Source organism: Nipponia nippon, unplaced genomic scaffold, assembly GCF_047370975.1.
Source record: "Nipponia nippon isolate SJK-2023a ecotype South Korea unplaced genomic scaffold, ASM4737097v1 scaffold_5, whole genome shotgun sequence".
Classification (NCBI taxonomy): domain Eukaryota; kingdom Metazoa; phylum Chordata; class Aves; order Pelecaniformes; family Threskiornithidae; genus Nipponia; species Nipponia nippon.
In genome coordinates, this window is record NW_028262369.1 from 8,835,526 (window position 1) to 8,860,251 (window position 24,726).

General features: G+C 43.7%; 1 protein-coding gene across 3 annotated transcripts in view; it reads left to right on the forward strand.

The window, feature by feature from the left end:
• Positions 1 to 24,726, forward strand: part of XYLT1 (xylosyltransferase 1) — a 210,506-nt gene that overhangs the window by 41,242 nt on the left and 144,538 nt on the right. For 2 of the 3 annotated variants that reach the window (XM_087733195.1, XM_087733194.1), the window contains exon 2: positions 10,852 to 10,890. The exons of the other annotated variant lie outside the window; for it this stretch is intronic. In XM_087733195.1, coding sequence (XP_087589321.1) covers positions 10,852 to 10,890 — 39 coding nt within the window. The remainder of the gene's footprint in view (positions 1 to 10,851; positions 10,891 to 24,726) is intronic. 3 annotated transcript variants of the gene reach the window in all.

Here is a 24,726-nt window from a genome sequence, read left to right on the forward strand (position 1 = left end):
GTCTGTAACTCTATCAAAGAACAAATAAAGCAATTAGATTTGTCTGGCAGGCTTTATTCTATATAAAGCTATACAGGCTGCTTCGCATTCTGTTACCCTCAAGATTTGTAGCTGGATTTTCTTAACGAAGCTGACTTCCCCTTGTCTTTTTTTTTTCCCCCCTTACCCTCTCCCTCCTAAAAGACCTAGGGCTGCGTTCCCAGCCACTTGCTGTCCTCAGTTTATTCTTTTGAAAGGTCCTGCTCATGAGAATAGCAGGATGCAAACGCTCAGGGCATGACCCAGGCTCTGTGCCAGGCTGCGCCCCTCTCGAAGGGGCCCCCAGTGATTGCAGAAGGTGAAGATGAACCTAGTGCTCACAGCGTTAAATGGCTCCACGGCATGGCTGTCACCGAAGAGCCATGCTTTGCTCTGCTTTGAGACCAGGGCTTGTGTGGGTGTCTTTTCCTTGGTGCGGTGCAAAATCTGGTGAAAATGTGCTTGCTTCCTTTGTTGTTGTTGTTGTTATTGGGGTTATGCAGATACCACTTAAGCTGGCCTACCACCAAATCTCTTTCTTTTCTAAGTGCTTTGATTGGGATTTCCAGCTCGATGACCTGTGATAGCTACAAGTGAAATGTGCAACTCTTCCACCAGCCAGCTGACTTCTGTTCGCACCATGGCGGTGCTTGACTCAGCTTTGAAGCTTGTTGTGCCTGAAGTCTGTCTTCTTCGGCTGGTCATTTAAGTTGTGAACATGTTCCTTAGTGTAGGCTTTAACTTTCTTCTGGTAACTTACTTGTCTGGAAACTTTAAATGAGCCTTCTCTTTGAATTTGGTCACGGCCTTCCTGCTGATTTTCTGCACCGTGTCCTGTTTCAGATAATATTCAAGCAGAGCGGTTTGGGATTGTTTTTGCAAGAGACGACGACTGGAGTGGTTGTCAGCCAGGACAGTTCTTTTTTCCTTTAAATGTTATGCTTATACACTGAACCGAATTAGCATCTCCCTGCATGTGCTTTTTTTATGTAGCTTTTTATAACACTTGGTTACTCTGTAAATATGGACTCCTCTAGCTCTATTAAAGTTGTGAAAATGTTGCAGAAGGGCACGCATCTTTTTTTTTTTTTTTTTTTTTTTTTTTCCTTTTCCCTACAAATAACCCACATCCATGTGCCTGAATATAATTATACTCAAAATCATACCCAGGCTGTACCTCCTGGGGTGCCCTCTCAGAGGCTTCCATGGCAGCATCTGCTTGAGAAGTGGGCATGAAACTGTTTCACAGCAGCGAGGAGCTGTGGGGCTTTCAGAGACGAGCTGGGGCATGTGGGGAGAAACATCTTTTTCAGTATCATCTGGTACACTTTGCCATCTCTAAACAACCTGGTTATATTGATCTGTTAGATTAGTATTCCTCGTCTTTTTACACATTTGCATTTCGTGCTGAAATTTGTTTGCTGCCTGAAACAAACTGTCCAGTTTGCTAGGACAACTGAACAACACAGCGAAGCCACTGCTCCTGCCAGCTCTTAAATATATTGTTAAAGGAAGCAGGACAGTTGACCCTTGCTCTGAATTGGTTAGATGTATCGTTCTTAAGCACAGATTCAAAACGGTGGTGTCGGAGCAGCTATACTGTATTCAAGTGTCAAGGCTGAAAGATAAGCCTGCCTGGAGTTAATAAGTTAAAACATTAACTGTCTTTCAACTCGTAGCTGTGAGACAGCATGTCTGGCCTGGGTAGCTAACATATTCAAAATGTCAAAGCAGTACTTGGACAGCAGCATCTCTGTGGCCAGACATACTTTATAGACATCTGGGAAAGCTTCATACTGCTATCTGCATACTGCTGCAGCTGGCCCTGGCTGAGTTCAGGGGTCTGTGCTAAGCTGGTAGCATCAGATGTTTTTCAGGTGGTAAAAGACACCAAAGATGGGGATAGTACCAGCTTCATTTGTAACTGGAATTTCAGGATTTAATATACAGCAGATTCAGTCTGTGGCTTAAGTGTTCAGTAAGATGGTATGGATTTATTTTGGGTAATGGTTTTTATAGAGGCATTTGAGGGTTCTGGGCTATTTCTGGGCACTGACTTACTGCAAGCTTAAGGAGTTCAGGTTCTGTAAATGACTGTAGTCTTCTGTAAAGTTCCTGCAGACAAGAAAACAGTTTTATCTTTGTGGAAAAGCAGGGAACCAGCAGGTCTTGGATTTAACTGAGCTGCCCTTCAACTGCTGGATAAGCATGCAATTGTTCATTTGGCAGAAGATACATATGCCGTGCTCAAGTCCTAGGCAGACCCTCAGCTTTTTGGCTTTGAAGGAGCTACACCAATTTACTTTACTAACCAAGGATTAGAGCAGTTTTTACCAAAGCCGTTGGCTATTAAAGAGACTGCAGTTGTTTCTGGCAGTGAAATATCCGGAGTCGGTGTGCAGAGGCATTGGGCACGTCAGTTTTTGAACCGGAAGGTTATATTCTACCAGTTGATATGTACCTCAGCACAGAGGGGGTAATCTTCACCAAGCTGTATCAAACCAGTCAAGGACTAAGTAGCTGTGAACTGATTTATCTGTTATGTCTCGAGTCCTGCTGACTTGAGTTAACTCATATTAAGAAAACATGAAAGTACTGCCCTTTCCTACAGCTGCCCTGTGACTGAGTAGAAATAACCTGGCAGATTGGGCCTCTTCACATTTCTAATACTTCTATCACAGACTTAATATCCAAATGCTTTCTAACGTCCTTTCTTTCATGTGGAAGAGCTGTCCCAATGTGGCAGAGGGTGGTAAGCCTTTGCCACACTCGCATATGTTTTGATAAAGTGATTCAGCAGTGTGCTATTTTTATTCTCTGTAACTTGAGTTATCTTAACCCCTCCGTAATCCAGACAGAACCCCCAGTGCATTTGGAAATGTAAGCATTCGGGGGCTCAGTCTCAGATTTTGCTGTTTTGCCTTGAATTTTTATATTGCAAATGGTGTCTCTGCAGAGTTCATTATCTCCATGTTTTTGTTGCATGTACTGCTTTCCCCTTTTAGTAGGTGTCTTTCTACGGTTTGTTTCTTCCCACATTACTTGATGAGAATATTCTCTTCTTCTGAAGGATTACAGGTGGTTTCAATGTATTTATATTCTTCTTCTTATTTCTTCCTAATATTTTTCTACCTGGGACTCTTTCCTAGGTATGCTACAACTGAGGACAGTGAGAATAGCTCAAAGCACGAAGAGTAAGAATCCAAATGAAATGCCTGTATTGTGTAATTAAGGGTGTTGACCAAGATGGTACTTTTATGGAGCCGATCATGAAATTCTGTGTCTTAAATTTTAGCGGATGTCCTGGCTTAAGCTGCTCTCCCACTCTTTGCAGTTTCTCAGCAAACTAGATGAGGAAATGATCTTGCTTAAATATATTTTCCGCCAATGGTTTGTTTTTAGTTGGGATCAGTTTTCCAATTTGGCCACACAAACGCTTCATTTGTCAAAATTAAGGGCTGGCAGAGGCCACGTGGGCTGATGTTGCTACTGAAGAACAGGTTCGTTAAGCTGTGTACCAGTGAGGCTATTAGCAGTGAGCATGCTAATTGCAGCTCAGTGGTTTGGAGCAGCCTCTGCACGTTCCAGCATCCCGAGAGCTGGCAGGAGCTGCATGACCGCCTGGCACGTTTGGCTCCGGTTGCTCCACCTCCAGTACAGCCACATCTTCTCACAGGCAGTAGCTGAGAGAGGAGCCCCTGGAAGGTGTCTGCATCTTCCTCGTGCTGGCTTTGCTGCGGGGGTTCTCCCCTTTCCTGGGGCTTTGGTGTCTGTCGGTGCCGCGCACGGGATGGAGAGCAGGGCTGAGAGCTGAGCTCAGGTCTGTACCAGACATAGTGGGTGGTGGCTGCCATAGTTGAGAAGCAGCTGTGGTCCTGCCCTGGCACTGCATGACCAGCAGTGGGACTGTGCTGTTACTGGGTGACATGAGTCACTGCTGCTGGAGAAGGGGAGCTAGCACGCAGGGCTCAGCCTGGCCCTGCTGCTTGTTCCAGGGGGTTGCTTCACGCTAAATACATCCTTCAGCGTTTCTCTTCCTCGGAAGCTGTTGTCATTGCTTGCACGCTCCATCTCCCCTCTGCTCCCTTCTGTCCCTTCAAAGGACACGATAAGTGTCTGCGGCTCTCCATCATATGAAAATTCGGGTATGTGGCTTGCAGAGCAGACAGGTTGGCTGCTGCTTTTCTGCACTGTTAGTTCGTGTAACGGGAAGTTGTACATGCTTCAGGCTTGGCTTCTGCCACTGCTTGCCTAGGGCCTGCTGCCCTGGCTGAAAGCCGGTCTTCACTAAACGTTTGTTTCCGGACCATTGCGGCTGTAGTAAGTGGTGGAAAGATTGGTGTATTGATATCACAGTAATTTCTTCCTGAGAACCGCTATTCATTCAAACAATGTTAGTGGGGGGGAAAAAATGGTGCAAATGTGCTAATTTCCAGTCTTGGCATTTCAAGATCAGGCTTTCATTGAATAATTGTTCTTAATGTGTAGTAGGAAACATTCTCTGTAGTCTTTTTCCTTTCTCCTAGCTGCCTTTTGGAGGAGGAAAAAAAGAAGTCAAATAATAGCTTTTAGACCTGTGTACTAGAGCCTCCTGGATGTGTGTTAAGATGTCCAGCAGAAATAATAAAATTATGATTTGTGTGGCCTGTGAAGAAAAGCCGAGATTTTTATGGAATCGGTGTATTTGCTTGAAAGGATCCTTTGCAGAGCAGTTACACTGAGGCTCTGGGTACATTAGTACTAGCGAGTCCTTCCCGTCTGTTCCCCTTTATGGAAACACTCTTATGGAGTCTGTGAAGTGATGCTAAGACCAAAAAAAAAAAAATAAAAAATCAGGCTAGTGCTCTTGTCCCAAAGATGGGTTCTTTACCTGGTGTGCAAGAACCAATTCACACACTGTGTCAAGATATTTGCTTTATTTCGTTTCTGCGCAGAAATGGGTGCTAGGCGGTAGTTCCACAAAACTAGCACACCCTGTTATCCTTGCATCGCATATTTATACAATTAAACAAAGTAAGTATGGCCACTGTTAACATCTACTTGTTACTCATTGGTTATTTCTATTCTCGCTTTGATTTAAAGATACAGCTCCCTTTAAAACCACTACACATGTTCAGTGGGTAGGGGTCTTCCTTTGGAGGCAGATAGCCCCTCCAACAGAGGTGTGGGTTTTGTATTATAATTAGCTGGTTCACTTAGGGGACATCAATTTGTGGATCTTGCTGACTAGCAAAATGGGTTTAAGGAGGAGTTTTGACACTCAAGCGTATATGTTCATTGTTTTAGAGATTCCTTGACCTTCTGCTCCTTATTATAGATATCCTGGTACTCATTATCTTTGTCTACCTTGAGAAGGAATGTCCTAATGTCATCATAAATTCAAACAATTAGTCATTAGTGCCGTGCAGACCAGCCTGGTAATGCTCACCCTTCTTACCCTTCCCCTCGAGTCAGCGCTCGCAGACGTTGGTGCAGCTTGTGATGGTGGGCAGCCTGATAAGAAGCAGATATGCAAGAGCATTTTCAGGTTTTATTTCCTTGATATCTAAATGACGTCCTGTTGCGCAAGCCCTGCCCCTTAGAAAGTGCCTGAGCACCTTGGAGATGTTGCTGCCATGACCCCTCTGCCTTGCAGTACGAGGATGTGAGCTGGGTGAGTTTAGGATGGCCTGTACCCCTGCCCGGCATCTCCTGTCCAGGCTAGCGGTACTGGGGCTACTGGGAAGTCTCTCTTCCCCAAATAAGCCAGCGTGTGTGAGCTAGCTGGTGGTGTAGAGGCAGCTGTTAATGTGACTTATATCTAAGGGCTGCAATTAAGGTTGCTGGACGCTTCCTGTAATAAGATGCTGCGTTTCGTTACAGGGATGTGCCGCACCCCCTCCATCTGCAGGGAAACTGTGCCTTGGTGCCCAGGGTGCTGCTCTGGGGTGCTCGTGCCACCGCTTTGTGATGTGTGGGAGGTTATCTGACTTGTGTTCCCCCTCACTAGTGGAGAGATGGGCAGAAACGTGGGGAAATGGCAGTCCAGGAGGTTCCTTCCTGGTTTTTTGTTTTGTTTTGGGTTTTGTTTCTCTGAATGTACAAAGGTTTTGAGTGTAGGATAGAAACCACAGGCTGGCAGGCTAACAAACCCCTGGGCCATAAAATGAGTCAGCAGAAGAGCGAAGCCACGGTGCCCTGAGATAGCTGTAGCTCTCAACTGCAATTTGTAAAAAGAGCACTGCCGACACAGGGAGCTGCTGTTAGGTGGTCCTGCCTTGCAGGCCGCAGAGCTGCTGGAGAGGACACGTGAAGTGTCACTTTTAGGTGAATGTTTTGCATGTTTGCCTGAAACTGTGGTTTCATGCAAAGAAGTATTTGGTGGCGATACTAACGTTTGTTTCTGCTACTTGCCTCCTCACCCTGTGCTCAACTGCTGGTTCTTCCTTCATATCCTCCCCCTCCTGGCTTTGCAAGCCACCCCTCTCCTGTGCCAGCACAGCTTTCCTTGCCTTGTGCCATGAGCTGGGTGAAGGAACTGATTTAGCTGTTAAAATGACACGGAACAAATAAATAAAATTTAAAAAGAACCTTTCAAGCTGGTTCGGTTCCCCTGTCAGGTCAGCGCCCGGCTGCACAAAACGTGGGTGCTAAAACTGCTGTGGTGCGAGTGCTGCAGCTCTGGGGTGAGGGCACCTGCAGCTGGCACTGCTGCTGGGGAGCCACTGCCCCGTGCCAAGCCACACGCAGATCGGGGTTGCCTCCAGGGATGGAGAGAAGTGACTAGAAACTGGGTGAAAATCAGCCCATCAAGTGTAAAACAGCTTTTCCAGTGCCTGCCATGCTCGTCAAAGCTGAACAGAGCTGCATGGGAACAGAAAACGCATGGTCCAGCAGTGATGGAAGGGGCAGCGAGTGGAAGGCGTGTCTGCAGGATCGGTCCAGTGCAGCCAACAGCACTTTGCTGAGTCTAAGCACTGGCTTTCCTGCAGTCAGTCTTAGATCGTCACCAAAAATACGTGTGATTAGACTGAGGCATAGATTGAGTTACTGTATTCAAACCTGATGTCTCTTGAAATGGTGCTAGAAAAACATTTTTTGTGGCATGGAAGAGAGACATGTCTTGTGGTCAAGGTCCTAGACGGTGACTTAGAGATTCTCTCATATTTCCTATGTGACTAGGAATAGTCGGTTTATTCATCTGTACCTCAGCTCCTCTGAGTCTTCCCATCCTTTAGTTATGTTTTGGGAAGGTTGCAATGTCTGTGAAAACAGCTGTCTCTTTCCTGTATGCAAGCGAGACATTAACCTTATATGAAAAATATGGTAACCAAACCCCAGACCAGAGTTGCTGTACTCAGTGTCACCTTTCAATAGTAAACAGGCTTACCCTGATCAGTCTTTAACCGTGATAAACATGTCGTGCCGTTTATACAGCAATGTCATACTGTTTACACTCCAATTCCACTACAGATTTCATTTGATCACAAGCACTGGAGATTAACGATTCATAGCACTTGAAAAATGGCGGTCTGAAATTTCAGATGGGATGATCGCTGATGTCCTCGGGGTTTAGTTGTAACAGCTCTTGTGGTACTGTGGCAGGCTGCTGAAACCTGGTAGAGTTTAAGTAGAACATACACAGACCAAGCAAAACTTTGCTCAGAACGGTGCTGTTTGTTCCTATGTGCTTCTGTGTGTAGACATGGACGAGTGATAATTTTGCTCTCTGGCTCAGACCTTTCGTTACCAGCTAATAATCAATAACAGCAGGCAGGTTGGACAAAGCAGAGAGGTTGTAACTTAAAAAAAAAAAGTGCATACCCTCATCCCTCACATGTGGGCTATCCCTGTGCACGTTACCGTACATAACCATGCATCAGGCCATGCACAGGAGCTGGAGAAGAGCAGTGGGATTTACCCAAATGTGACATATTTATTTGGCACTAGTGATAGGTAGATAATTTTAAGAACACGCCTCTTTCTGCAGTAAGAGTGAAAGCCTTTCTTTTAAGTTGCTGACATTAAGCTCAAATTTTAAAACTATTTTTTTTGCAGTGGAGAACTGAATTTGACTATGTTTATGGCCTCCCTCCTTCTCCACCCTCCTCAGCTTCCTTATTGCCTCATTTAGAGGAGAATCGGGATGCATTCTCCATGGCTGTGTTTTGGGGACCTTCAGGTCAGCTCTGATGAGTGCGGTACCTGTAACTGCATGAGTGAAGCAGGAAAGTAGAGTGGGCAGTTGGGCACCGAGTGAAAGAAGTAGCCTCTGTGCAAGGCAGAGGTGGCATCCAGAAACAAACCGTCAAAGTCTCTTCATCTTTGTTTCACAGTCAGTGGATGCTGAGAGGCAGCGATCTTGCACTGCATGAACCGCTGTTGGGAGAAAGGGAAAAAAAATCCAGACTTGCACCATCTCCAGCAATTGTGCTGGTGCAAAAAGTGTGAGATGGGGAAGGAGAAATTTACCTGGTTTATTCCTACTTTTGCCCATAAAAGCCAAGCTCCATTTTTTCCTCAGATAATTCAAAAGCAAACACCACGTCATGTGTGTGAATGGTGTATGTTCCTAATGGTGGGCGGAAACAGGTCTCATGTAATGCTACAGTAGAGGTTCCCTGCGCAGTGTCAGCAGTACAAGTTAATGCAAGTAACCATAGCCAAAATGCGGAGGAGGAGAATAAACAGGAAAAACTGTAGCACCTCAGTTTAACAGGCCCATGCTGATAACACCATGTTCCACATGGTGAAATTATGCCATTGAAAACCTGGTTTATATTTACAATTTTCTTTAGTCAAGAAAGCTTTTGAAATTAATAATTACCATAAGAAATCTGTTCTGTTCAGCAAGCATTGGACTTAATTTGTCTGGCTTTTAAATAGTCTGAAGCCTTATCTATTACAGGAATCCCCTGATCTTTCCAGGATGCTTTATACATACAGTAGCTGCTTCCTCTTACAGAAATAATGTCATTTGGAAGTGAACAGTACATGCTGAAAAAGCTTTTGTCTGCAATCAAATTGGCAAGGACTGAGAAAATCCAGATGATCTCCCAAAGGGGAGTCTGTGCAGCTGGGCCGTTCTTTGTTACAGTATTATTTTGCTCTTTCTATTTAAACACATTTTGTATTCTATCTGCCACACACACCTGCCAGTATTGTGATCTTCCTGCTATGATATAAGTGTGAGTGGGACAATGTAGTACAATGTTGTGACCAAACTAGCATCGCTTAAAGTCCAGCTGTAAAATGGATGAGTTTGTCCTGCTAAGTCTATAAGAGAAGAGCTGTGAGTGCTGACATCATTTGTCTTTAGAAATGTAAAGCCATCCAAGGACAAGATTCCTCTCACCTCTTCTCTCACCTTCAGATGATTCCCCCCCCCAGCTTAGCTGATGACATGATACTTGGATTTCACTGAGGTTTCTCAGTCTCCTTCCAGTCTTGATATCCTTTGGCCAGTTATCAGATAATATCTACTATGTGTGTATAATAATGGTACTCTGTGTTAGAACACGTTGATGAAAGATTACATTTAAGTTAGCAGTGTGACAGAGGCGGTCATGGACTTTTTCACCTGGGCACAGTGTGCTGCCTGGCCCATGACTTACTGAGTAGAGGAAAGATGTACTGAGGGTTTCAAGGCCAATTTCCTCCTGGACTTTTTTGTTTTTTCCTGGGTTGATAGCTTGTTTCTTCATTAGTATATTTACAGTGAATATTAAAGCAAAAGCTGCTTTATAGGCATAATTAAAAGTAAAAGGAATATATAGTATCTTGGAGGAAAGCCAGATTTTTTTTCATTCTGTTCTGTCATTTAGCCAAAGTGAGAATCACAAAGACCTGAGTATCTGGGGATATCGAAACTCGAGCCCAATGATCTGACAGACAAGAATTTACTCTACTAAACTAAAGCTGTCTAATTTCAACAGATGTGATTGATTAAAGAGAAAGCATCATTGGCCTGGTTCCACTCTGTTAGGCTTTCCCATTAAACAGGATGTTGTAGAAAGCGAGACCTTGCAGAGTAATACCTGGACCAGCAGGACTGAGGTTTTAAATGTCCCTTATACTTTAAAAGATGTTCTTTAAAGATTTTGCTTGAGCACTAATCCCAGAACACTAATGATGGAGTCTCCTGTAGGGATGTTATGTCTTTCTAACCTCTTAATTAACTGGCTAAATAGACAATTTTTGTGCTTTTGTGTTTAGAAGCTCTTTAATGAGGTTTGAATCCTCTGGCCAAGCCAAGTTAGGAGTTCAGCTTTTGACACCAAGGAAGATGCCAGACTGCAGAAAATGCATGGTGCACTTGTACATATAATCTGTGGAGCTGGAGGGAGGCATTCATCAGGATGAAACTTTAATGGAAAACAAAACAACCACGGCGTAACTGCAGCTGTTGGGAGGAAAAATTTTGCCAAGGATGTGGCCAACCATATCATCATCAAGTTCTGATCAACTTTCTGAAAAGGTTCTAATGCCTTGAAATTACAGGAGCACCAGTCAATTGTAATCTAAAGAAGAAATGTAACAAGAGTATTAAATCAAAGATGCAAGGGCCTACGTGTGGCCTTGAGTTGTTCTGTAGCTAATCTGTCTCTGATATACTCTGGTTACTGCAACTTCCTTCACTCATCCAAATATTGTAGAGATCCTGTAATTTCTGTGCAATGGCAGGATGTCTGGAAAAGGAGGATCTCTTAGGAAAAAAAAAAGAGAAATCCTGTCATCCTTGTTGAAGCAGGTGTATTTGTTCCTTACATCGCTACTTTGGACCAATAGCAGCTCAAAACACCTTCTTTTCCACTATTCAAGAGTAATGGCTGTTTCTGTCTGCTCTTTTTGTAGATTGAACCTCCTAGTCCCTATACCAGCTTGGAGCCTCAGGTTAGTACCACCGTCACCTCCCCTTCTTTCTTACAAGAGATTCTCTGAAAGAGAGGGCTGATCTGCTGTTGCCCACCATATTTATGATATATAACCGTGTTGGTGGCCCTGGAGAAGGTACAACTGTAACAGCAGTAGCAGTAGCTCCCAACGTGACCGACTGGGTGAGAGCCAGACTCTTTACAGGAAACAGTAGGTGCAGATGGTGAGGAAGGGACCTGGCGTTCAGTTGGACAACAGCAGAAGCGACTTGCATTTGTTAGAAGAGAGGATATAGTCCTCAAGGCAGTGCAAGCATCTATTCATGGGGTTCTCATTTCTTTTTGGGTACTCAGCTTCCTAGCTTTTGTTACGATCCCTGCTGCTAGTGTGTTACTCTCAAATAGTGTTGTGTTGCCGATTTCCTCTTTAGACATTACAGTGAATGGTAATGAATCTGTGGAGATGCCTGGCACCAGAAGGTCAAAGTAACAGAAGGGATTTTACAAAGTCACTGGTGCTTTGATTTGTGTTTTCTAACAAGGCAGCATCATTGATTTCCATTCTCACTGACCTTTGGGAGACAGCAAAGGCAATGGTACTTGCATACTGAAGATGAGTGTTTATTCAGAACACACATTTCCAATGTCCCTTAGTGACTGCATAAATATTTCTACCTTTGTCTTCTGCTGGCCTTTCTCTGGGGAAAGCTTTTGACTGTTTTGTTATTTGTTTCAACAAGCCTACTACATCTTTTTTATGGACCTCACTTTGGAGCCAAGCCTTTGTGAGTCGAAACTGGCAAGGAAGGATCACACAAAGATTGTTATACACAGTGGCATTATAAAGTGGTATCAAAACACAGAGTACATAAGTACTAATCCGTGCATGATGTAGAACTAGAAATATACAGTAATAATGAAGACTTATTTTATTACTGACTTAAAATAGTGCAAGAACATCAGTTTGTGTCAGTGAAGGTACTAGGGGAGAATGCACGTGTGAGTATGAGCAAGAGAATTTCATACTTGGAGGAGAAGGAAGTGAAAGGGAGATCCTCAGCTCCAGCTGGTGCAGCTGCAGCAGATCACTGCCTGAGGTGATGCCTTCAGCCCCAGCACACCACTTCCTTGTCCTGCCCTGCCAGCCTGCATCTTCCCGGCCCTGCATGTCATTTGCTCTCCTGGCCCGTTACCTCCTTGCTAAGAGTGTCAGCAGGAGTGCCAGGTGACTCTGAAAGTTGCTGTGCTTTCAAGGGGCCTTAATATTTTGGGGGTCAGAGAGGGCGTAAACACGTTGTTTAGTGAATAATTAAGGAAGAGATTAAGTGTAGGCTTGTATGTGCTGATATTTCTTTCACTTAAAGCCACATATGCTTCTGAATCCATTTTCTGTAGAAAGCTGCTTACTTCTGACCTTGAAATAGATGAGGAGAGCCAAAACCAACTTCTTATGGGCAACGCACTTACGTCCCAAAGTGTTCTAGACTGCTGGGGGCTGCTCAAATGTGGGAGCTGAGACCAGGCAGGTATCCTGGCGTGGGGAGGGAAGGGAATGTCTCTCTCTGAGAGGTGGAAGTAAATCTGGGTACCACAGCCGAAGGTCAGGGCATGACTTTGGTTTCTAGGGATATATTTCTCTTTAGCTGAAGTGGTCAAAAGCATTCGGATTAGCAGTGAAAGTTGTTGTTTTATATCCAGTCTAAGAAGTTAGCAATTTGAGACTGGCCCACAGTCTTAGCTGCAAGTGTCTCTGCTTTTTCCTTGCTGTGAAAAAGCACTCTGAGAAAAATAGCAGCAGCAGCTTTAACGTTTTGCTGACTCGAACAGGATGTTTACTAGTACGGTTAGTAAAGAATCCCCAGATTTGCAGAAGTTTCCCTGCATGCTTTGTTCTCTTCCTTTTTGTTTGGGGACAGATGGGAGCAGAGAGTAGCGCTGCATTCATTTGAGACATGTTGAGTAGACTGGTGAGCAGCTTCTCTGCTTTGGTGGTTTCCTGCACAGTCTTGGGATGAATCAGCTCATTTGAGAGTTTCTCTCCACTGCCCTCTGGTTTCCTGTCTCAGCTCTGGTTTAGTTGGTATTTTGAATGTTGACATTTCAAACCCATGCTGTGTCTTGAAAGGGGACCGTATTCTGGAGGACTTCTCATGAATTTTTCATATCATTTCCCCTCCTTTCCATAATCTCACAATCAGCTGCACAACTGTTGAAAATTTCACAGGTATGGCTGCAAGTGATATCTAAAGAGAAAATGGGTACTCTTCTAACCAGCTCAGCTTCAGCAGATCTGTTTGAATTTCCCTATAAAGATATATTTTGGGTTGTGTGTAAGTGAACAGAGGGAAAGCATTTACTTGAGAGCCAAGCAAGTGTTTCCGGCTGATATTTTTTCCAAGGAAAAGACAGTTTCTGCAAACAAAATAATTTTTGCCCAATTACCTCACATTCTTCTCTCTTTTAGAGGCATATCAAAATACTTTGTTCAAATTGGACCCGCCAAATCACACTACTCATGTTAATCAAATCGCAGTATATTGGGGATCGGTCTGATTCGTTTATACCTACCTGTGCTGGGACAGAGTGTCAGAGATGATGCAGTCAGGCAGTTCCTCTTCTCCCTGTTCTTTTTTTGTAAGTGGGATTATATAGCTCACAAACGACTATTCTTTAGCTTTTCTCATGTTAAATGGTGTGTAACAAGCGTGAATCATGTAATGTATAAATTCGGTGCAGCAGATTAACAACTATTTAATTAGCTGTGTTCGAGGGAGTAGGATGTGGCAAATTTATTTGCACTATGTTGCAAAATGATGCTCATCTAGGGTGAAACCCAGAAACTTTGTCTTTACTGTATTGGAAAAAATATTTTGAAAACAAACCTCCTATTTCCTATCTCTAAATCTCACTGTGTACCAATGCCAAAAACAGGATACCCCTGAGGATCCTTGAGGTGTTTGATAAGGTCACGTTGTCAGGATTCTTTTGGGAGGGTTCAGGCGTGCTTTTCTGCACTATCACGCAAAGAGAAGCTGAGCGTAATTTGGAGAGAATGAAAATGAAGAGAGAATGAAAGCTGTTTTCAGCAGCTGAGATGGTTGTACAGTACATCTGAAACAGCTGTGACTCTGTTTGTGACTACTTTTCTCACAATTTCAGAAGTTATCTCCGTCAATGAGATTGTGGCTGTTTGCATTTCACACTTCCCATCCTTCATTTCACAAAAATAACAGGAGCCAAATGTAATGGCTTCAGCAGCAGTTAGCCCAGAGATAAATTTTGGCCCAGTTTTTCATTCCCGCGGAGCAATGGACTTTGTTATCATCTTTGGGTTAGAGAGATCATTATCGGTCTCCTTCCAAAGCTGTAGCTTTGTGACTGTTAGAAGTTGTGTGATCGGATGCTAGATACCCCTCTAAGGCTTACTGATATAAGACCACGGAGCATTGCAGCTGGCGGAGGGAATGGGGCCCTGCGTAGCAGGTAACGGGACTGAGTAATCGATGCAGCAACTGCAATCCTTACCTCTCACGGGTTAAGGAAGAGGTAAACCTTGCCACGTGTTTTCCTTTTGCCAGTGCTGTCCCCAGCATGGGTGCGCTGCAGTGCTTGCCCCGAGAGCCACCGCCTGAGGGGTGCCGGGCTGAGCCTGCGGCTGGCAGATGTGCACCCTCGTGTCTGTACGGTAAGCCGTTGGTTTTCCACCGCTTGGAGGTCAGCAGCATCTCTTCTAAGCTTATGGCAATAATAATGAAAAAATTACAGTTCTTTTTCCCAGAATATAGAATACTAATTTTTCCTGTGTTGTTAGAAGTCAAAATAGGAACTGATTTTTGCTGTGCAGTTTCCAGAAGATGCTCTCACTGGGGTAGCTTGTTGTGCGAGAGTAGCTGGTGGCTTGCAGCCTCCCTTTAAGTGATGGATGCAGTTCCCAGGTGCAACTGAAGTGTGAAACTTGGAGATTGCTGAAATAACATGCACACTCAGAATCCAAACACGAGGCCTGCGTGTAACGCGTATGCCACATCAGGAGGATTTAAGCTGAGAAGTTACCTTAGCTAAGGGGAGATGACAGTCCAGAGAGGATTACGTTGGCAAAGAGCCAGCGTGAAAGATGCTTTGAAGGTCTCTTCCCATGGAACAAAAGTGCTCTCCCAGGTTGGTGAAGTAAATATTGATGGTTGAGTACAGGCAGCAGTGTGCTTGTCATAATACAGCAAAAACAGACTGCTTTTTTGTACCCTTCTGTAATTAGGGTGTACCCTGCCTGCAGTGTAGCAGCTCAGTACCTCTTACCCGTGTCATCCTCTTGTCTCTGAGAACAGCTCAGATGCCGATCGCTTCCAGAAAAAGATTGTGTTTTAAGAGTAGTGCCTTTGAAGAGACCAGGGGAGAAGACTGCTTGTTATTGTCCTCTCTACCATTTAATTTTTTTATTTTTTTTTTTTTTTTAAGAGCTAGCTCTTTTTAGAACAAAAATGTCCTACCCTGGAGAGCATCATGTAAGGAACAAAAATTGGCATATTAAAAGGTATTTATTATCCTGTAATTCCTTTCTCTGAAATTGATTTCTGGCTTAATTCAATAAAAGACTCGGAACTGAAGGTTCGTGGTGTGCCACTCTGTTGTGGGTGTTGCACTTCACGATTAAGTGGCTGCTTTGAACAGCAAAAACGTATTCTTGGTGCGTTTCTCGCGAGCACCTGGCAAGATGCCTTTGTCATCGGGTACGAGTCAAATACCTTCATTGCCTGTAGGACTCTCTAAATAATCACATGCTCAGTTGTTTGACCTGTAATTATTTATGTTCAACCCAGAAATTTAAAACCGTAACCCTCAGCTGTGGGTGCCAGGAGGGACTCAGGTCTGTGATCTGCCCTCGTAGCCTGCAGGTAGGGAGAAGCTGTCCGGAGGCACGCTGCTGCCTGGAAAGCTCAGCCACCTTGTACCCGGTTCTTGTCTGGGAACGACGGGGTGCTGTCAGCCCTGCTTGGATGCAGAGCACGAGTATGGGCAGCAGCAGGAGCCGTACAGGTTGCCTAATCGTGCATCTTAAAATGGACATGATTGCAGATAAGTGAGCCCTTTGCCCTTCATGCATGGACTTGGTCAGCATCTGCTTCGCTGGGGGCTGCATAGCTGATTTCACCCGAGTGCTGTGTAATCAGTACTTCCCAGTAAGACTAGATAAGAATTGGAAACTTAAAGGTACTGTATCCACTATGAAAACCAAGAATAGAAACACTCCCTGCATTATTTGTTAGAGTATCATATGGAAAAGAATCATTCAATAATTGGGAAACTGTTTTTTAAAAGAATATGACTAAAAATAATACTCTGAATCTTTTGTCTCTCTGGTTTTGGGTGTGTTTGGGATTACTTTGAGTCTTATGGTTACCTCAAAAGTTAGAAACTTGGTACTTTTTCCAGTTTTAGTCAATATTCATGAAAAAAACCCCATGAATCCAGGAGTCTTGGAGCCTGTAGAAAAACAGTGTCTTGCAGTTTTTGTGACAAGATGATTCTAATTGGTACCACCATAAATACGGAGTCTTTCATAAAATCATGTTGGGAAGATAAAGTAAACTTCCAGGGTACTTGCTTTTCAAAATGCAGATAAATGGTGTTCTTCTAGCTCATTAGTTTGGGGGGCGAGGAGGGGCGCGCATCATTTCATAAGGCGCTCAAGTGAGTAAAGAGCCGAAATGCCTATGGGATATATGGGCACTGGGGAAAATTCTCCAGTTTCTTGTGGTGACTGTACTCACTTTAATTGAAGATTTTGCTTTCTGCTGGCAAAGTGAAGAGGAAACAGCATGTTTTCCTTGCCACTGAGAAACATGAAAATACAAGTAGAATTCATGGGCTTACCTCTGAAATCTTTGCCACGCAGTCCCTATAGAAACATCCAATGCAATAAAATTGTGGAGCTGTTATTGTTTACCAATGAGATACACTGACTTGCGCAAAGACAAGCCCAGAAACACAGCAACTAGAAATGTCTCTGTTGTTAAATCACACAAGAAAGAGAATTTAGGTCTTTTTAGGAGAACGTGTCTTTCAAATGTATCTGCTGAGTGGGTCCTTTTTGGATATAGGTGGGAAATAGTCTGCAGCATTAACTGGATATTATTTGCATTGAAGATATCTGGGTACAGTCTCATGCATCGTTTTGGGAAGCTTTAACTTTTGTTATACATGCAGTCATTGTATGCAATTCGGCCATGTACACGGAGAGAGAGAAAGAAAGGAAGAGCATATGGCTTTGAACTCGCATCTCTAGCCCTTGTGTTCTGCATTATTTCCATGAACAAACTGTGAGAAATTTGGCCTTGAAGGCCAACGGAGCCCTTTGCAACAGTCTGTTGCATGAAGAGGGCACACACCATGTGTCACTTAGATTCCTTCCTACCAATGCTATGAAACTTGAATTTTATATGAAACTCCTTAAAAAAAAAAAAAAAAAAAAAAAAAAGCCTTATAGAAAGCCTGTTTTCTGCAAATTGGCAGAAGGGAAGATACATAAATTATGTTAATTATAATCAATTACCATCAGAACCAAACTGTTCATTATGACCCTGTCTCTGCTGTCCAGTAAAGCTATTGTACGCTGTCATGCTCTGCACTTCAAATGACATCACAGAACAGGAAAATTCTTGATTATTCCAGAATGATGGTAACTGCGCTAAAGCATAAAAAATTAATATTTGATAGCATGAGGTCTGGCTGATTGCTTAAATAAAGCTCTAATGCAGAACTGTTCTGATAGCAAATAGAGAATTGTGCCAACAAACAGAAATATTCTGAGACTAATTGAATGCTTGGGTATCTGTTGCCATTCTTTCAGTGAAATACATCTAGAAGTTGCTCTGATAAATATATCCAGAAATAAATAAGTACTTCGTATCTCACAGATTGCAAATACAATTTGTATTTGTGGCAGTTGCAGTGTTGCGGTGAGGGGCTGTTAAAGAGTTTTACAGCTGTTTCGTTTCTCCTGCGCATCCCTTGGTGTCAGAACAGCAAGATAGGAGGAATTCACACATTATTTTCCAGTTAAATGCTAGGTAGCTCCCCATTCAACACCTCCTAGGCTAAGATTTGAGAACATGCTTAATTACAAGCACCCACTTAAGTGCAGCTGACTTCAGGGAGACTTTTCCTTGAAGTCCCACTGTGTATCACACCTTCATTTCTTACCTAAAACCAAATTGCTGTTGCAGTAGTTTAAAATATATTTTTGTCTCTGGAGCTGTTTTGCATGCAGTGGACTGGGTCCTCCGGTGCGTAGTTCACTGTGCCTCTCCTGGCCGAAGTGGAGCAGCAGGCGTTTATCCTGGCTGAGGAGGTGACATTGTATTAACGTGAGCAGTGAGTAAAATGCAGGTCGAGTTGCCAGCGCGACTGGTGCGTGGTTCTGGAAGGCTGTGCAGCAGGTAGAACAAAAAACTACATGCAGTGACCGGTGTCTGATGGGACCGCTTGCGTGGTGTTCTCTGTGCGGCATTTCTTGGGAGACATCTGGCATGCGTTTCGCTTTGGGATTGGTTTGAAACGATACTGAAGTGTGGGGTCTGTTTCTGTTTTATTTCATTTTCTGTAAGAGCTGCAGGTAAATGCAACTGAAAAGGCTTTTGTGATGCTGCTTCCCTGCCCCCCCACCCCCCGCAATTTTGTCTTCCTCTGGTTACGCTGGGATTACACCTCGGTGGCATAAGTAGCTCTTCTGTAGCAAAGCGGGTTAAAGTGATAATTCCATTTTTTGGGAGGTGAAGCATAGCACAGAAAGTAAAAATGCACAAATAATTTCTTAAAAACAATCAGATAATAATTGGATAAATATAGACATACACGGCGGTGTTTTGCATGCAGCATTTTCCAGATCTAGTTACAATAATTTTGTAGCCAGGGCAACTTCAAAGTCGCTACATCCGCTTTCATGTAACACACTGAGAAGTTTTTCTGGTTTTGTCATTACCTAGTCCTTCACGTACTGGAGACCACAGTACAAGTTGAAGCTACTTGTTGGAGAACTGCTGTTCTCGATTTACAGAAGTAGGACAAATTATGGGGAAGCTTCTGTTGCTCACATACCTGGGCTGCTGCACAGATCACATGTGCGCTTTTTCACGTTAACCTTCCTCCTTCTCCTCCGAGTGCCTTGTTTTACGACCTGGCTGACATAGCGTTGCAGTCCCTGTAGTTTTGCTTCATGGTCAGCGTTCACTGGTATTGCTGGAAGAGGAATTAACTGGCCCATAGGCTGGCAATAGAAGTATATTAGTAGTTGGTAAATCCAATGGAGACCTGGAGCTAACATCTGTATTACATACTCCTGCGTTTTGTGTTCTGATTATGAAAATGACTGCAACCAAGATTTAAAACAAAAAGATGCAAATGTTTTATTGTCTTGACTTACAACAGTGTTTATTGTCGCAGTTAATGACGACGCTGAGGCAGTGGGCTAGTGAGTGACAACTGGTTGGTTGTCACTCCCAGGGGTGCTAGCTGGACATCTGCAGAAGTGACGGAATTTGTCTGAAAACACTTTTCCCTGGGAAATTAGGAAGTAAGCTAATAATCTTCAATTATTTGAAATGTTCCCTATATTTGCTCTTCAGGAAAAAGAAACCAAAATTGTGACTTGCTGGTCTGGACCCTTGTTAATACTGGTGGGAACCACCGTGTTGTTCAGTGTCATTTCCATGACTGAAAATCTTGCGCTGGCCGAAGCCAAACAGGGCATTTTGGCCGTGGAAACAGCATGCCCCATGCGTACCAGCTGCTCTCCCTCCCCTTCAGCACTTTTTTGTGGCATCCCATTCACAATGACAGAGGTGGCCCTGCCCGTGAAGCATTGCGTCCGGTCACATAGGCAGCCCTGCACTCCTCTATCAGGTGTGTTTCGACTGCATCCAGCCACAACAAAGTATGTGTTAGATACGGTTATCTATATATGAGCATTTGGAGGCTGCATCCAGTAATCAGCAGAGCATCTGAATTTGAGGCTTGCCTTTCAAAGCTAAAGCCAGACCCTGTATTATTGCCTAAGCTCCGTGTATTGTGTGCATGTAGAGAGCTGATGGCCTCAGAACAGGATTAGCAAAATCTGTCGTGCAGTGAAAATACCGAGGATGCGAGATTTCTGAATCTCGCACCACTGCAGCCCTCGGGCAGTGCCGTAATGTGCCCTCTCTGGCTCTTTGGCACATGAAGTGCTGCTTATGTCCATTTTCAGAGAAAAACAAAACCAAAGACAACGCTCTGCCAAGGCCTGCTTCTTTCTGTGAAAGGTGTGGGATTTTCCCCCACGGGGAGTGCTTGCCCAAGAGGTGGGAGCCCCAGAGGGACCCTCTCCTTAGGCTGGGAGGGTGCAACCCCTCTGTGCTGGCATCCCGGGATGCCCTGGCCACGCCGCCCTGCGCCACCCAAGCGGGGAGGCAGTGGGACTATGGAGAGTGCGAGCTGTGCTGTCCCTCGTGGGGAGGGTCAGCTCCCCGCTCCTTGTTGCAGGACTGTTTCTCTATTTTATATGCACTGCTAAACTGGAGAAAAAATCTGCAGTTTTAAGATTCGAATCAAGATGAAGATAGTGGTTGGGGAGCCTGTGGTGCTGGCTTCTGTTAGGTGGCAAGTGCCAGGTGCTGACATTTGTAATGGGTTAATAATTTGTATGCATTACAGCAAAGCCAAGCTTGAAGAGGAACTTCCAAGAAGGGTCGTGCTACAGGCAGGTTTGATAAGCTCCTGGCACTGCTTGGAGAGTCAGCTTTAAAACAGTTGTAGCCCTGAAATAGTTTTCTTCTTGCTGTTTGTGTGTGATATAATTTATTATACATATTATTCCATGACTTCACAGGACCCAGAAAGAATTTTTAGTATTATTTTTTTGTTTCTGTGTCTTTTGGCATTTAATTGTACTTTATCCTATGTAGTAAATGTTACCTAATGTTTGCAATTGCTTATAATAGGACTGTGTTCTAATGTTTCAGTTTACATACAGCAAGCAAAATATTTTTAATAAATGCTGATAATCATTATATTAGAAGAGCAAGCACTTAGTGCCTACGATATGACACTAAGTTCATTAGTTGTAAATTATCTAGATGCTAATTTGGTTGTGGCCTTCAACGGCATTTGGTTTCTTAGTAGGCAGGAAGCATGCAACGTCTGACGGCGGCTTCCAGAGCACCTTTCTGGCAGCTCAGCTTTGAACTTTGTTGGCACTTTTATCACAATGCTTGGTAGCTGGACAAAGTGTCTTACGAAGGTGAAAAAATTAGTCTTGACTAATAGTTTAAAAGGGGGGGGGGGGAAGCGAAAGCCAATTTAAATAACAAATCAATGAAGCTTTATCAGTAAGTGCCAGATCAGGCTCATGGTAACCTTTCTCAAGGCCTGCTGCCTATTCCTTTGCCTGTGAAAACACAGAAATGTAGCATAAATGGAGTAAATGGAGGTCGTTGCCTTTTTATTTTAGACATCAAACTGATGACTGACATACTTTTCTCATTCATTGCTTTTTCTCCAGTCAAATAGCTTTGTGGTCTTTATAGCCCATCCTTTCAAAACTGAAGGAGAGACATAAAACTGTTGACTTTTTTTATCTTATTTTTAAATTTTAATGTGGAGACTAAGTTAAAACACATCCAGGTCTCTGCTCCAGATTTCTTGTGCTACCCTGTGCAGGAGTCCCTTTCTGCCAAGCATAAGGTGAGGCTGGCGGTGTTGTACTCTCCCGCTCGTATTGTAGTTTGGTAGCCTGGGCCAGGAAGGGCTGGCGATGTACAAGTGCTGTTACTGTCGGCAATTTGGTCATTTGTGTGGAAGATTTAGCATGCGTATATCTTGGCCATTCATAAGTAAATAATTCAGTTTGGCATTGTGGGGTTTATTTAAAAGGTACCTGATAGATTGCAGGTTGTGCTGCAGAGGAGGAGCTGCCCCAGTTGCAGCTGGGGCGGTCTGCAGGTTTTCATCGGGTGGATGTTTGCTGGGCAGAGCTCCTCCAGGCTTCCTGCGGGAGGGCTGTGAATCCCGGCGCGGCTCCAGCTCACCTGAGGCAAACTGACAGACTTGGAAAGTACAAAAGCTTCAGAGAAACTAAAACTCAAATTAAACTCTTGTTCGGGGTCATACTCTGCAGTAGTGACCATGAGGAGCTCTTCTACAGAGGATGTGTACGAGTAGCCTATGTATTTGACTGAGCGGGTGGCCCCCGTCTCCATGGAAAGCAGAGGTTTCTGGTGTGTAGCTGTTTCTTTTGACACCAGAAGGTGGAAGTCCAGGTCGTGTCCATTGCCTGTAGGTCACTTCAAGTGACAGCAGAATGCTGAGTAACTCCTGTGGTGTTAGTGGAGCCTGTGTGGTGCCTGTGAATCTGGGGGTGCGCAGACCTCGTTCATGTTACAGTTATTTATAGATTGTGTCTGGATATGTACTACATATATAAAAATATTTTAAATATTAATTTCCCACTGTTTTGTCTTGTACTACCATTGATATTTTTGGTAAATTCTGGTTCCAGCCTAGAAACAACAGTTCTTCCCTGTACATCGTACACCACGATACACACACCAGTCTGGAAGCTGTTCCTTTACCGTGCAGTGAAAGAAGTTGGTAAAGACCTGGTTTGTCTTATTTTTACACAGAGTGGCAGTATCGTGACCGATCCACGGGTCTAGGCCACTTTTGACCATTACCTGAAAATTCATTCTGAAGGCTGTGCTGTTAAAATATGAGAGCGTTATTTCAAATTACATTTACTCCATAGTGAATTGGGAGGCTTTGGCGTAGCACCTAGTTTACACTAAACCTGCCAGCAGAGGAAGTTAATCAAGAGTTGTTGGTCCAAGGTGAATTCTTGCTCTGTTTTAGCTTGAATGACTTTCCACAGTAGACAGTCCTACATCTTGAGCTAATCTGGTTCAACTCCAGCATTCGGTTCTGTATTTTCAAAAGCATGATTGCCTTGAAGATGCTCCTGAAACAGCCAGTTGAGCCTGTCTGCTCCCTCGTTCCCAGCTGTGTTGCTGGGTGCAACCACAAACTCCAACACCAAATATTGGCATCATTCGGAAAATGTCATCCATTTGCTGTGCTGAAGTTGTTCCATGTGGGGGAGCACGAGTCTGAGGCTCCCCGGTGGGAGAGCAGGCATTGCAAAGAGTCGGTCAAGGACCTGGGGTGTCCTGGCTGGCAGTTTGCGTTTTTTATTGGGATCATCAAACCCCCTCCCCCCCAGCAAGATCTTAGCGGGTCATGAAAATACAGCGTTAGCGAGCTGTGGAAGGTCATCCTGGGAAATTCCAAGCTGTAGAGGGTCAGCAGGGCTTGGCACTTGGCCGAGAGGGCGGTTTGCTGTCTGGTAGAGATGCTCTTTTTTATTATTTCTTTAAGTGTCCATGTCCCTCGTCAGTCCTTCCTGCCCTCCCTTGTCACCTCCTGACGTTACTGTTGTGGCTCTGACAACATATGTTTTTTCTCCTAGGTTGCACGTTCTTAATTAGGTTTTAACTTTTAGTTTGATGTTTTCCATTATCTGAATGTTTTTCAAACTGAGATTTCTTTTACTTAATGTCTGTCTTCCTTCTGTGGCAGTTTATTTTGTTCCCTAGAGGTAAACGTGCTGGCTGCAGTAGAACGCTTTCTTGATGTCCTTATTTCCATTATTGTCTGTCTTTGTGTGTAGATACACACACAGTATGATAGTAGATACATACATGAATAACTAAGTATTTTGACATCTGAAACAATACAGTGGGGCCTAAATTCTGTCAGTGCTATTTGCTTGGAAAATGCAGTGTTTTTCTATTCAGATTCAAAATTATAGGACTTAGGCTGAAATTAGACTTGTAGCTTTTCTTTCTAGTTATGAAACTGTTGTTTTCACTAGATGTTTTGAAATCTTGAATAACTGTATGTTTCCACAAGGGAAAGTAATTTACAGAGCTGGATAATAGCCCTTACTCAGTAAAACACCAGAAGACTTGCAAGTTAGGCAGTTGCATCAATGTGAACGCTCACATGCTTTGAATTGAAGATGTTGTTTAAGTGTTTCCCTGATTCTGGCCCTTGATGCAAAAACACTTGCTTATAATTTCGGTGAATTGGCTTTTGCTGTCTTAATAGGCTTTTTAATTATTTATTGGCAGTAATGCTGAAAGGGAGTGAATTTCAGAGATGCATGCACTTTAAGTCAACACATGTGAACAACTGCATTTAAAATGCCTGCTTCAGCATTCAGTCGGGAAGAAGGATCCATTAGGCCGGTCACAATCACAGGAGTGCAAATGCTGTGCAAAGATGTACAGTGAAATTCCTAAAAACGCTGAAGGGTGTTTGCTGGAGTGCTTAGAGGCATCCAACTCTTGTTGCCTTTGAATGAGAGACCCGCAGAGCTGAGTAGGAAAAACTTTTCTTAGCAGTTACAAGTTTTAGAGATTTGAAGTGGGTTTTCACTTCACTTCAAAACAAAACCAGATCTTTTGATATTTTCATAAAAGGTGAGCAGAAGATACTCCTTAAACACAGTGCTGTGTTACGCACGTGTATACCAGAGAAGTCCTAGAGGTTCAGCCCTTCTCCCTGCTGCTGCGTGAATAATGGCAGTCACCAGGTAATACACATTTCAGAGGTCTTTTCTTTACCAGCCTTTGGAGCCCAGTGGAAATGCATCCTGTTGATGGAGAGAAGTAGCATGTGTGCTGCAAACTACTGGTCTTATATATATATACGTGTGTGTGTATATATATATATATGTGTATATATACACACACCCCCGCCCCCAAATTCTTTGGAGAAAAAGGAAAGATTAGAGCAGGAATTTTATTCTCTCAGTCTCCTAGTTGTCGTG